General features: G+C 32.8%; 1 protein-coding gene across 2 annotated transcripts in view; it reads left to right on the forward strand.

Annotated features, from left to right (window-relative positions):
- Positions 1-15,164, forward strand: part of SREK1IP1 (SREK1 interacting protein 1) — a 161,922-nt gene extending 146,758 nt beyond the window's left edge. For both annotated transcript variants that reach the window (XM_074328901.1, XM_019743860.2), the window contains exons 4-5: positions 6,494-6,566; positions 8,875-15,164. In XM_074328901.1, coding sequence (XP_074185002.1) covers positions 6,494-6,566; positions 8,875-9,064 — 263 coding nt within the window. In that variant the 3' untranslated portion in view covers positions 9,065-15,164. The remainder of the gene's footprint in view (positions 1-6,493; positions 6,567-8,874) is intronic.
- Positions 15,165-15,188: the final 24 nt, after the last annotated feature.

Genomic DNA, 15,188 nt, shown 5'->3' on the forward strand with positions numbered 1-15,188 from the left:
CCTCAGTGCTTGAATTCTCACATCCTGTTGCTGTCAGTACTGCTAGTTCTTAAGGATAGGTAGCTAGGAAAAACATTTCTTGAATTCTAGGATTATTTTTTGTTTTTATTAGAATTAATTTCTCTATTTAATCTAGTTAGTGGTCTCATTATCCATAATTCCTAAATGGAAGAGGAAATTATTCCCATAGCTACTGTTATTTGTTTAGTTTCTCATAACTTTTTTTGGACATGTTTATAATAGTTATTCTGAACTTATTGTAGCTGCAAAAAGACAGCTACTAAAGAGAAAGCTAAAGTGATTAGTTTAATGTGAGGTCAAGTAGATTTGAAAACAAAGGATATTACTAGGGATAAAGTAGGTTTCTTGTAATGATAAAAGTGTCAGTTAATCAAGAGGACATAAAAGTACTAAGTGCTTATATACTTAATAACAAAGTTCAAAATATTTGAAGAGAACCCTGATAGAACCCTAGAGATTTCAACATATGTCTCTTAATAATTGATGAAACAAGTAGACAGTAAATCAGAAAGGATATATAAGACTTGAGTAACACTATAAAGCAGCTTGACCTTTTTAACATTTATAGAACATGTCATCTAATAACAGCAGAATACACATTTTTTTTTTTTAAGCACACACAGAACACCTGCCAAGATAGACCTTATTCTAGCCATAAAAGAAGTCTCAATAAATTTTAAAGGATTCAAGTTATGCAAAGCATGTTCTCTAGCCACAAGGAAATTAAACTAGAAATTAATAACAGCTTCCTGGAAAATTCCCAAATACTTGTAATTTAATACACTTCTAAATAACTCATTGGATCAAAGGAAATTAGAAAGTATTTTGAACTGAATGAGAATAAAGATACAACATAACATATGGGATGCCCTTGAAGTAGTACTTAGAGGCAAATTTACAGCACTAAATGCCTGTATTAGAGAAGAAGAAATATCTCAAATTTATGACTTAAACTTCTACTGTAACAGACTAGAAAAGGAAAAGCAAATGAAACCCAAAGCAGGAAGAAGAAATGAAATAATAGAGATCAGAGATAAAATCAAGAAAATGGAGAATAGGATAATAATAGAGGAAAATCAGTGAAACCAAAAGCTGGTTCTTTGAGAAGATTTATAAAATTGAAAAATTGCTATCCAAACTGATCAGGTTAAAAAAAATCATAAATCACCAATATCAGAAATGAAAGAAGTGGCAATATTACAAAGTATACAAATACTAAAATAAGGGAATATTATTAACCTCATGCCAATAAATTGGACAATGTAGATGAAATGGATAAATTACTTGAATGATACAAACTACCAAAACTTTCAAAAAGAAGCAGGTAAACTGAGTGACCTACATCTGTTAAAGAAGTTAAATCTTTAATGTTAAAACTTTCAACAAAGAAAACTCCAAAGCTGAATGGCATCTTTCATGAATTCTACCAAACACTTAAAGGAGAAATAATACCATTTCTAAATAAAATCTTTTAAAAGTTAAAGTAGGAATACTTGCCAATTCAATTATAAGACCAGCATTACCCTGATAAGAAAACCAGATAAAGACACTATAAGAAAAGTAGACTTTATAAATAGACAAAATTTTAAGCAATTAAAAGAAGTTTAACAAATCGAATCTTACAATATGTAAAAATGATAATACAGTATTATGACCAAGTATAGTTTATCCCAGGAATATAAGATTCATTTCACATTCAAAAATCAGTCAATGTAGTTTACCATTTTAACAGATTAAAAAAGAGCAGTTATATAGTAATTACAACACTTTAAGAAGTTATTTGAGGCAGTCTCTTGTCTATTTCTGGTAAAAATTCTCAGCAGACTAGGAAAAGAAGGGAACTTCATCAATTTGTTAAAGGATGTCTATAAAAAAAAACCTGAAAGATTATGTCATACTTAATAATAAAAGACTGAACATTTCCATAGCATAAGGAACAAAGCAAAGAGGTCCACTGTTACCACTTCTATTCAACATTGTAGTAGAGATTCTAGCCATGCAATAAGGCAAGAAAAAGAAATCAAAGTCATCCAGATTGGAAAGAAAAAAGTAAAAACTGTCTATTTGCAGTTGACTTGATCACCTCTGTAGAAATCCTATGGAAACTACCAAAGAAAAAAAGAAAGAAAGAGAGGGAGGGAGGGAAGGAAAGAGGGAGGCAAGGAGGGAGGGAGAGAGAAAGAAAGAAAAAAACAACAAACTTTTAGAACTACTAACTGAGTTTAATGAAGTTGTTGAGTACAAGATAATCAATAGGCAAAAAATATCAATTGTATTTTTGTATGCTGGCAATGAACAATCAGAAATTAAAAATTTTAAAATACATTTTATAATAGCATTAAAAATATGAAATACTTAAGGATAAATCTGACAATAGATGTTCAAGACTAAAACATACAAAACATTGCTGAAGGCAATTAAAGAAATGTATGAATCAAAAGATATACCATATTCATGGCACAGAAGATTCAGCCTTTTTAAGATGTCAGTTCTTCTCTACTTGATTTATAGATTTTAAACTACTCATTATCAGAATTCCAACAGGCTGTTTTGGAAATTGACAAGCCAATTCTAAAGTTGTTGTGCGAATGTAAAGAACCTAGAATAGCAAAAATACTTTGAAAATCAATAATAAAGTTGGAGGGAGGACTAACACAACCTAAATTCAAGAATGACTGTAAAACTACAAGTAATCAAGATAGTATTGATATGAAGATAGATCAGTGGAACAGAATAGGCCCATACATATATGGCCAATTTATTTTTTATCTAAACTTTTTATTTTGAGGTAATTATAGATTCACATGCAGCTGTAAGAGATAATACAGAGTACTGTGTACCCTTTACCCAGTTTCCTCCACTGGGAACATCTTCCAAAATTGTAATACAGTATCACAACCAGAATATTGACACTGGTAAAGTCAAGATACAGAGAATTTGTATCACAGCATGGATCAGTCATATTGCCCTTTTATAGACACATCCACTTCCCCCTTGACCTTACTACCTTAATCTCTGGCAAGCAAAAATTTGCTTTCTATTTCTATAAAATTATCATTTCAAAAATGTTTTATGAGTGGAATCATGCAGTATGTAACCTTTTCAAATTGGCTTTTTTCATTAGCAATAATTCTCTGAAGATTCACTCAAGTTGTTGCATATATCAATAGTCTATTCTTTTTTACTGTTGAATAATATGGCATAACTACACCACAGTTTGTTTAATCATTCACGCATTGAAGGACCTCTGAGTTGTTTCCAGTTAGGGCTATTACAAATAAAACTTCTATTAATATGATTTGGGTGAACATAAAACTTCATGTCTATGAGATAAATACCCAAGAGTACAATTGCTGAGTTTTATGGTGGTTGCATGTTTAGCTTTCTAATAAACTGCCAAACTGTTTTCCAGAGTGGCTATACTATTTTACATCCCTACCGCAAATGTATGAGTGACCCAGTTTCTCTGCATCCTCATCTGCATTTGGTATTGTCAATATTTGTTTTATTTTAGCATTCTGGTAGTTCTGTAGTTGTATCTCAATGTGGTTTTAATTTACATTTCCCTAATGTCTAATAATGTTAACCATCATTTCATTACTGTTGAATGTTGAGTCCTTAATATATTCTAGATATTAGCCCTTTGTTGGATATCTGGTTTGCAGATATTTTCTCCCAATATGTAGCTTATCTTTTCATCCGCTTAATAGGTCTTTCACAGAGTAATAGTTTTTAATTTTGATAAAGTCCAGTTTATCAATTTTTCCTTTTATAAACTGTGCTTTTTGTGTCAAGTATAAGAACTATTTGCTTATCTTTAGACCCCAAAGATGATCTCCTGTGTTGTTTTCTAAAGGTTTTATAGTCTTACATTTTACATTTAAGTCCATGATCCATTTTGAGTTGATTTTTGTATTTAAGATGTGAGACTTAGGTCAAAGTTTATTATTTGGTTTAGAATGACCAATTGTCCCACCACTATTTGTTGAAAGGCTGTCTTTCCTTCATTGAATTGCTTATTTTCACTTTGCCCCAAATCAGTTGGTCATAGTTGTATGGATTTGTTTCTGGGTTCTCTATTCTGTTCTATTGATCTATGTCTATCCCTCTATTAATGCCACACAGCCTTGATTAATGTAACTGGATTAGTTCTCCCCACTTTATTCTTTTTCAAAATTGTTTTAACTATTCTAATCTCTTTTCATATAAAATTTAGAATGATGTGTATATTTACAAAAATTCTTGCTGAGATTTTGATAAGAATTGCATTAAACAATATATCAATTGGAAAATATATCAATTTGGAAACAACTGACAGACTATTTTATTAAAATTGTCTACTTTATATTAGATGGGTTGTGACAATTTGTTTTTTGAGAAAGGGGTTTATATTGTCTTAAGTTGTCAAATTTATGTTTGTAGAATTGTTCATAGTATTTAATTATCCTTTTGATGTCTGCAGGGTCTGTAGTGTTTTATTCCTGATATGGGTAATTTCTATCATTTTTCCTTTTTTTCAATTTTATTAATTCCTCATCTTTATTATTTTATTTTATTGACTTTGGCTTTATTTAGCTTTGTTCCCCTAGGTTCTTGAGATGGAAGCTTAGATTATTAATTTGATTTTTCTTCTTTTCTTAAGTATTTAGTGCTGTAAATTTCCCTCTCAGCACTGCTTTAGCTGTGTTGCACTAATTTTCATATATTTCAGTTTAATTCAGTTTAATGTATTTTCTTATTTTCCTTGAGATTTTCTCTTTGCCCATTGGATTATTTAAGTGTGTTTTGTTTCCAAGTGTTTGGAGATTTTCCTGTTATCTTTTATTGATTTCTCGTATGAATCCATTGTGGAAGAAACAAACTATATATTATTTCAATTCAAGTTTGTTGACGTTTGCTTTATGGCCCAGGGTATATTAAATCTTAGTTCATGTATAAGCACATGAAAGAAAAATGTTGGGTGGAGTGTTTTTTTAAATGTTGTTTTGAGTCTGTTGATTGACAGTGTTGTTAAGGTCTTCTGTATCCTTGCTCTATAGTTTCTATCAGTTGTTGAGAGAGGGATATTAAGTCTCCAACTACTATTGTAGATTTGTCTGTTTCTCCTTTCCAATCTATCAGTTTTGCTACATGTATTTCTCAGCTTTGTTGTTTGGTGCATACACATTTAGGATTGCTGTATCTTGTTGGTGAGTTGAAACTTTTGTCATTATGTAACGTCTCTCGCACTGCTAATTTTTTTGTTTTGAAGTCCATTTTATCTGTTATTAATATGTCACATAAATGTTCCTTTGATAATGTTTGTGTGACATATCCATTCTATCATTTTACTTTTAATGTACCTTTATTATATTTTAAGTGAGAGTCTTGTAGATTTGTATGTTAGGGCTAACTGTCATTTTATTATTTATTTTCTGTTTGTCATTCTTGGTTGTTTTTCCTCTTTTTCCTGCCTTTGGTTTATTTGAACAAAGCACCTGTAGTGCTTTGATTTATCTATGGTGTCACTTGAACACTTGTAGAATTCCATTTTGATTTATCTATAATGTCTTTGAATATATCCATAGTGTTTTTAAATTTTTCTATGGTGATTGTATAGTATTTTTAGTGGTTACTCTAGGTGTTATATGTGCATAATTTATCATAGTCTATTGGTGGTGTCATTTTACCAGTTCAAGTGAAGTGTAGACACCTTACCTCTCTTTCTGTCCCTCTACCCTCTCCCATTTACAATACAGTTCTTTTAAGCATGTCCTCCACATGCACTTAGGACCACATCAGATAGTATTATAGTTTTTTCTTCCACCATCAAACATAATTTAGAAACTCAAGAGAGTAGTAGTATTTGAAATTTTTTATAAAAAGCCTATAATCTATAAGGTTCATAATCAAAATAACCAATGGGAATTATGCTAAATGAAATACGTTGGAGAGAAAAACAAATACCATCTGATCTCACTTAATGTGAAATTAAAAAAAAAAAAAAGAAACAGAAAACTAATCTTATAGGTACAGTGAACAGATTAATAGTTGCCGGGAGTGGGAATGAGGGCGAAATAAGTGAAGGAGTCAAAAGGTAGAAACTTCCAGTTATAAAATAAATGTCATGCATGGTGACTATAGTTAATAATAATGTATATTTGAAAGCTGCTAAGAGAATAGATTTTAAATGTTTTCATCACAAGAAAAAAGTATTTTTGCAACAGTATGGTGACTAGACTTATTGTGGTGATCACTTCTCAACATGTACAAATACCAAATCAGTATGTTGTACACCTGATGTAACGTAATACAATATTATATGTCAATTAGAACTCAATAAAAAAATCAAGAAAGTGGAAATTGTTACAAGAAAAGTGCTATATCTTAACCAGTGAAATTTACCCACAACCAAAATCTAAAAATGTATACAGACCATATTTATATGTAGTCCCATGGTGAATGACATGATTTTTTTCCCCTCAACACACAGGAATAAATGAAGAAGAGGAGAAGAAAAAAGCAAAAAGCAAAGAGAAAATCAAGTTGAAAAAAAAAAGGAAAAGGTATTTTTTTAAATATCACTTTTTAAAAAGCAAGACTGTGAATCATGATAGATTATAAAATATTTTCATATATAGTCCAGTTTGTTTAACATTAATATTTTTTAATGTGACTTAGATGCTCTGTTGTTTCAATAAAATAAAGTCTGTCATGTCAGGAATCAAAAATAAAGTCAACACTCAGCCACCTTAAATTTTCTTTTTGGAGCAAATTAAGGTATAAATAAATAACACTCTTCCCCTTCTTTTATATATTCTACTTGTATTCTATTTTAAGTTTTAGAACATCAGCTAATCTTTTAATGGGATATATGTTCAAATTCTTCATATAATATATTTGATCCTCCTATATAGGAAGTTGGAGCCTAATATTTGTATTCTCGATATCATTGCCATGTCTAAGAAATTAATTTATTAATTGAATATATGTACTCACTTGTTGTGCTAAAAATTCCGTTAGGTCTTTCAGAACCTTTGTCAGCCACCTATGAATTTTTATATCAATTTTTTTAACAATTAAATAGTTAAAGAAATTGATGAAAATAATTAAGAAGCAACTTTTCCGTGGTTAATGAGTGCAGTTTCATTTGTACTAGAACAAACATATACACGCAGACATTTTTTAAGGCACTTGGCAATGGTAATACCTGGCGTAGACCCTGGTTCTTTGACAGTAAATTCTGCAAATCAGGTGTTGTCACTTTGTAGTTTTTATAGAGCACTTAATAATACATACATTTTCACACCTCCACTATTTTATAAATTGGAATAGTTATCTTATTTCAAGTGCTAGGAATTAAATAGTAATCTTTAACGTAAAAACTAAAAGGAAGTTGGAGCTAAGTGTATCGTGTAGTCTGACTAGTATGTTGCTGAATCATTTGCATTAGCACAGTAAGGTGGATTGCTTATAGTAAAAGTGAGATTATCTGTTTTCTTCCAAATTCTAATACACTTGTTTTATAGTAACAGAGTATTTATTCTGGCCTGGAATTATATGAACCTTTCTAGGCATGCTTAGCAGAGATAATGACACCTAATAGAGTTGCTGTGCCACAGTCTAACAGTTTGTCTTAAAAATGAGAATCCAGGACCAAAAAGCCAGAGAAAAATGTGCAGGCAGAGAAGCTTTAGTCAGAATCCTGAGGTCAAGCAGCGCCTTGAGAACAAGAAAAGAGAGCAGAGTTGAGAATAACAGAGTTGAAGAGAGAGCAAGAGAATACATGAGAAAATAAGCTCAGGGAATGGCCAGAAGTCTAAGTAGAGAAGAGGAGAAAGGAACACAACAGCACAGAAAACCTGGGGGGGGGGAGGGGATGCAATCAGGAGTTCACACACGTTACTCTGCAGACGCAGCCTTGTGGTCTCCCGTGTTAGTGTTTCCTCTCCTGTATGTCTCTCTCGGGTTTTCTTAGCTTGGGTTTTAACTTCTGGTGACTAGATCACTGAACTATCTCTTGAGATGCTTTTTATATTTTAAACTAGCTCAGTTTCTGTCTTGTAACACATATTTTGGGTTTGAGTGTGGGTAGATTGTTGCACACTCCATGTAAAATACTGAGATGGCTTTTTCTGTTTTTTGTTGGTGGTGGTGTTGTTTTTTAATATTAGAAGGAATTCTACAGCTTTTTCCAATTTAGTATTACAATGACATTAGAAAAATAAAGTATAATGATAAATCATCCTCATTCATTTACATAGAGTGTTCATTTAAAGCATTTTTTCTGTATCTAGTGAAATTATTTTGGAATGCAGTTGTTCATCTGTATCACTGTATCTAGAGGAATCAAGTCCTTTAACTTGAAAAATCAAAAGAATCAACAAAAGTGCTTTTACTTTGCTAATTTTCAGCTTTCATCCATTTATACTGAGGTATAATTATAGCCCTTTTAATATAATTGCATCCTTTTGTGGCTCTTTTAATAGAATATGCTAACAAGTTATTACATACGCAAGTGAATTATGTATATAATGAGGGTCAGTAAATGCCACTTCGTATTTGCCTTATAAGATTTTGAAGGGTACGAAGCGGTGAAAAACGGAAAATCAGAAAAATCATTTCATCCTTACCAAATTTGAAACTTATTACTAGAGTTAAGCAGGATAGAGATATTTGTTTTGCTAGTTTCTGTGACCAAGTAACAAAAATTCTAAATTCAGCATTTTAAGAGAATACAAATGTAAAAGCATGAGTTTCTTTGTTTATACCCCCACCTTGCTCCAAGAAGGGTTTAAAGCAGTTCAAATTCCATTTAAATTTACCTCTCAGCTATAAAGGCAGTTATCAGTCAGTATGTATTATTGCCCATAGGTCTTATTCATCTGGTTCCACTGAAGACGACACTTCAAAACAGAAGAAACAAAAATATCAGAAGAAAGAAAAGAAAAAAGAAAAAAAGAGTAAGTCAAAAAAGGGGAAACATCACAAAAAGGAAAAAAAGAAGAGAAAAAAGGAAAAGCATTCTTCCACTCCTGATAGATCTGAAATCTCCAAAAAGTAACTCAGACTGTGGCTTATGTCATTAAATTTAAAAATTTGGTTTTGAAAATCACTTGACCTTCCTTGGAATTTGCTATGTAATTATGCTTTGCAGTTAATCACAGCCTTTTCCATATAGACATTTTTTTTCTTATATGGGACCATTATCCTCTGGCAATATATTTTTAATTGTTATGACTATAGAGTATTGAATCAGTGTTATCGCTTAATAACCATGCCACAAGTATGGATATCTGTACATACAAAACACATCCTTTTTGGTATTTGTTTTCTGTGTGTCTGACTAGTGTTATTGCTTCATAAGTTGTTTGTGAATGGCTTTACTAAAGTCAACACCGATAATCTACCTAGTGGTCAATGGATATTGCGGAATCAAGTGCCCACCTTCCAATGATCCAGTGAGGTAGGGGATAATGTTTTGCTCTTGACACTGATGAACTTAATACCTTTTTATAGCCTATGGTAATGCAGGAAGACAGTGAAATTCTTCACTGTGTCTACATCTCTAGCCTTTTCTTTGGATGTCACAGGAGACAGAAAATGAAGCTGCTTTATTGGTCTTGATTAGGACTTTTAAATGAATGGTGTTTGCAGGAAGAGGATAATGAAAATATAACAAAGTGTCACTGTTTTATGACATGCAGAGTTTCTAGTACCTGCGTCCTTTGTTTTTGTAGCAATTAAAATATTTCTTCCTGTTTAAAAAGATGAGTCTAGTTCAGCCTATTAATCTCATAGAGATGATACTGTGTTGGGCAGGATTTTTAGGATAAATACCTGGGTTGTACAAATGTGCCATATTGGCATGTCTTAAAATGATACCTCAAACACAGACCTTTTTATTTAGGAGAATGACAGCTAAATCTTCATTAGAATTGACTTTTATTGTATTCAGTATGTAAATTTTATGAAGCTTGTTTCTATGAGAAATGTGGAAAATTTTTATAAATGTGAACATATGTATTTATTTGAAATAATTTGTAATTTTGAAGCAGGTCTCACACTGAATTTATGATTTCATAAATGACCAGTTTGGGGGGTTTCTCTTTTACTTCAATCATAAACCTCAGGAACAGTGACAAAAATTTAGGATTAAGAATTTTATTCTGTACTTTTTAAAATTTAAAGCCAGGGAGTTGCATCATGAAAGTCTTTCTATAACATGGAAATTTTATATAGGTAAGCATTTTCAAACACATGTTGGTAGATATAAATGTTTCTTACGTTTTTAACTTCAGCAGTGATCAGTGTTAGTTATTTTGCTTAACACTTGCATATCCCTTATGCCCAATAAGTTAAATACTTACTGTAACAGCATCAAAAGTCAATCAGTTATCATGGCACAGCACCAAAGACTGCAAGTACCTCACTGTGGTGCAAATAAAAATTTTCAAATTGGTAACCTACTGATATGGCTGTAGATGAGTTTATTATGATGAAATCAGGTACCTTTTTCCCCCCAAAATAAGACCTAGCTGGACAATCAACTCTAATGCATCTTTTGGAGACCGGGTCTTATATTAATTTTTGCTCCAAAAGCTGCATTAGAGTTGATTGTCCAGCTAGGTCTTATTTTTGGGGAAACATGGTAAGTACATGTAACTTTACAGGCTGGGAAGGTGTACTGGTTCTTTCTTCACCCAACACCCCTATCTGGCATGACCTCAGTAAGAGTGGAGGACCCTCATAACTCCTTTGAACATATGCTCACCGTGCTCAAATCCTACGAGTGCTACACCCGCATCCCTATGGTGGCATTATGGCCATGGGAGCTCTCACACTTCCAGCTTTTCCATAAACTAAGTTAGTCATATGACCTCCTCAAAAAGAAATTACCTTGTTTAAATAGTTCTGTCTGTTGTTTGGGGGGAAAAACACAGAGCTGTTAGGTTTTTAAGCATTTGTTTTGCCTTTGCTGTATTTTATGTATTTTTGAAAACTATTTTACGGAAATACAGTTCTTTGGCTATCAAGATGAAAAAAATAAGTGAAAAAAAACAACTTTAAAAAGTGATTGGAGAATGCTGCATGCAAAAGGATAGCCTCATCCCACTGAGTGTATAATATGGTTAAAAATGATAATTATTGTGAACAGGGTTAATTTAATTTTGTTTCAAATTTAAGTTTAATTGTAAGTTTTATTTCTGTAGTAGAGATTATAATTTGGCTCATTACATTTGTTTTCTGAATGGTGACACAGTAACGGTTCAGAAGAGTTATATAAATTCAGCCCTCATTAACTAATATAGTATGCAAATTAAAAGATTTTATAAATGCTCAGTAATTATTTTCTCCCAGAAACAATCTTGGAATTTATTCTTAAGTAAATTTTCCATCATTTGAGATTAGTTTTTGGAATGTCTCATCTGAATAAAATTCATTTATTTTTACTAAAGTAATTTTCTTCTAAAGTGATCCTGTTCTTCTTATTGGGATTGGATGCAAATCTCACTGATGTATTTTAGGAGAAAATTAATGAAGTTTCCTCTCAGGCAGTATGTAGCAGAAAGAAAACTGAATTGAACAGTAAAAATCCAAAAAGTCCTGTACTTTCTAACTACCTCTGTGACCTTTAGCAAAGTCATTTTAGCTTCTCTGGGCCTTGGTGTCTTTCATCTATAAAACATTGTACCACATTATCTCTGAGATCCCTTCCAGCCCGTTAATATATGAGTAATGATATTTTAGTAAAATTCAAGTGGTATTATTCATTTTTGAAATTACTACAGATAAGCAGGTAGCATTCTGTGATGGTAAAGGTTGATTTTTTTTTGATACAGCTATCAAACACATTCAACTTCTTTAAGTAGGTAATTGATATTTAGTTCATATGCTTACCGTCCAGTGTATGTCATTTTCACTAGATGCAGGCAGAATTTATGTTTAGATTTGTGTCTGTAACCAGATTATCTAAACAGTTTGAAGCTATTGCTTTTGGATAGATGGACCTTCTCCCTGCACAATTCTCTGTTTCTTTTCTCCTTATTATCTGTTGGCTAAAATCTCTCAGAGATTCTCCGGTTGTTCACACTTAATACATCCCTATTTACATCTTTGGTTCATCAGAAAATAAGGAGTAAAACAACTGTATGTGTCTATATTTACTACTCTAAAATTATATAACCCTATGTGACCTTCAGTTAAATAGGTTGAAGAGTTATTACTCGTGTTGACAAAACCGCCATTGAATCTTTTCTTCAACAAACATTTGTTGAGGGCCTAGAATGGCAAACACTCTGCTAAGTACTGGGGATACAGAGATTAAAAAACCTCATTTGCTTCCATAAGGAGGTTCATAGTTTAGTGGGTGGGAGAAACAGCAGAACACATCGTTCTGTAATCAGTGCAGTTATTGATCCAAACATGGGTTTGTAGAAACACGGAGAGAGGTACATAACCTAGTCTAGAAAAATTAGAAGAGGCTACCTAGAGAAAGTAATGCCTGGAGTCCATTTTGTCTGAGGATGAGGGTGGCAGTTATGACAGTTCAAGAAGGAGAAAGTTCTGTGCACAAAGACCACAGTAGGAAAACTCGGGGGTTTTTGTGTGTGTCAAGAATTACACGCAATATGTAAGGCAGGAAGTGGTAAGAATTGAAACTATCAGTCTAGGTTCTCAGGAACAAAAGAAGGAGGTCTTACGTTCCATGTTTGGGAGTTTGGACTTGAATCTGTAAGCAGTGAGTGAGACGTCATGAGAGAGTTTTAAGGAAACAATTTGTGTTGGGGTTTGGTTTCATCCATTTTATAATTCAATTCCACAAGTTTTAAAAGATGAAATTGCTGTCATTAGAAGGCCACGTAGAAAATAATTTGAATCTGCATGTCTTATGCTTTATTATTTGTACTCTTCTTCTAGACCGACTTTTCTGAGATCTGATTATGACCAGAAATGTGTTTTGTTTCTAATTTTATTTTAGATTATTTTTGACTGACAATTTGGTCACTGTTAGCATTTGTTAGGTCCAAATAACTCATTTAAAAATATTTTTCAGTGTACAGACTGTGGTAATTTGGTAAGGCTTCTTGCTTTTAACATTTTGTCTCAGTCTGTGAAACCTCAAAGTTACAGAGACACATGCCAGTTTGTACTGGATGAGCCTATGGCTGTCCTTCAGGTAACCTGCTGTGGCTGGGAGTGCTTCAAGGACTCCAGCTGCTACTACCGGTAGTGGTGGGGTTCAGTCTTCTTGGGCAGTTGGCATCCAAGAGCCGTAGATTCTTATGCCAGCATGATGAGAATCCCACTTGCAGAATCCAGGGTCTTCTGACCTCAATTCTCTTCTCCCAACTCCTCTCAAAACGTGCAGAGTGCCAGAGAATTGGGGTGCCTCCCCCAGAGCGCGACCGCGATGCATCCAGCCAGACCTGGCCCCATGCATGGCCCACAGGTGAGGAGGTCTCAGGACCCTGAGCATTTGGTTGCCCTGAGTCTCCAGTTTCTTGCTCCTTGTGGCATTTATGGCATCTGCCCTTGCTCTTGAGCAACAAACGTACAACTATGCCAGTGCCTTTCCTAAACTTTCTCAGCCCAGACTTTCACCTGAGGCGACATCTAATTAGTAATGTAATTGTTAATGTCTGTGGATCAAGATAGCTGATTTTTCTCGGATTTTAAAAATCAAGCTAGATAAAAGAGCAAAACGTACCACAAATGATTTTATGTAATTTCACAAAAATGAATGAGAATTCTTTGCTTTTGTGACTATTATAAAATGTCATTTTTCTAATGGTAACGTTTTAACTTTCAAACTTCACATGTACTCTAAGCAATTTTCGTCTTAAATCATTGGCAAAATTGTGTTCTTTTTGAATGCGAAATCTAACACTGGCAGTAGGATGTTGCAATAATGATCTAGAACTTTGTCGATATAGCCACATGTGGCTATTTAAATTAATTACATAAATAAAATGCATTTCTTCAGTTGAACTGGTCACATTTCAAGTGCCCAGTAGTCACATGTGGCTAGTGGCTGTCCTGCCAGACGGTGCATGTATGGAAACATTTCTGTCTTCTCAGAAACTTCTACCAAGCAGTGCTGGTTTAGAAGGTATCTTCAGTTCTTGGTAGAAATTTTCACAACCTAATGATCAAATGTTTCTAACCCTGAGCTTTGCGTGCCTGAGAGCAAAAAGGCGTTCCTTTTTTCCCCCTATCAAACCAGAGGAGCTGTATTCATCACATGTTGAAAGGCTAGTCTTCCAACTATAGAAACTTTGCACAACACAGTAGGTGTGTTCAGCAGAGCCAGTTTAAAATTAATCCTTTTTTCCTATTAAATTCCATTATAAAATCACATCTGTGTTCTTATACTAGAAATCATACTTAAAAGAAAAATCTTTTAAGACAATTATAATTTGCAGAAACTGTAGTTTTATTTCTAGATGTCTGAATGATATTACTGCAATAGCCTTAGGTGGGATAAGAGAACTTGTTTTGATAACTTTTATTGTAGAACTTCCTTAGGAACTTTATCACTAAAGGATTTTTGTTATGGTTATCCCTTGGTATGCAGAAAATATTTATTATGCTGATTATACATTGTGATGCATTTTGTTATTGAATGTTAGCTTTTATAAAGGCAATATGTTGTTTGTGTGCCCAGCAAATCCTCTAAAAAAGGCATGGGTTGAAATCTAAAAGACTTAACAACATGCCACCTCTAGTTTATAAGACCATTCCCCCGGATATCTACCTATCCAGGACCATCTCTTATAAAAATAACTGCCTCTAAGTACCAAAAAATTGTGAAATGCTGGTAATATGACATAAATTCCTCATTGTTCCTCACTGAGATAGGTTTGCTTGTCTGTGTTATAAATTTTTTGACTAATCGGGGGGATCGCTTCATAAATTATATAAGTGTCTAACCACTATGTTGTACAACTGAAACTAATATAAAATAATATTGAATGTCAACTGTAATTGAAAAATAAATAATAAATAAGAATACAAAAAAATCTTTTAATTTCTCCTGAAGTATTAGGATAATTTCGTGTAATGTACACACATCTTAATTAGTAAATAAAAGTAAACTTATGTACATGAAAAGCTATCAGAACCTTAGGTGTTTAATAAATTAATTGAATGATAAAAAATGTCTTGCTTTGTGAGTGGCGAATTTT

This window comes from Rhinolophus sinicus, linkage group LG03 (assembly GCF_036562045.2).
Source record: "Rhinolophus sinicus isolate RSC01 linkage group LG03, ASM3656204v1, whole genome shotgun sequence".
Lineage (NCBI taxonomy): Eukaryota > Metazoa > Chordata > Mammalia > Chiroptera > Rhinolophidae > Rhinolophus > Rhinolophus sinicus.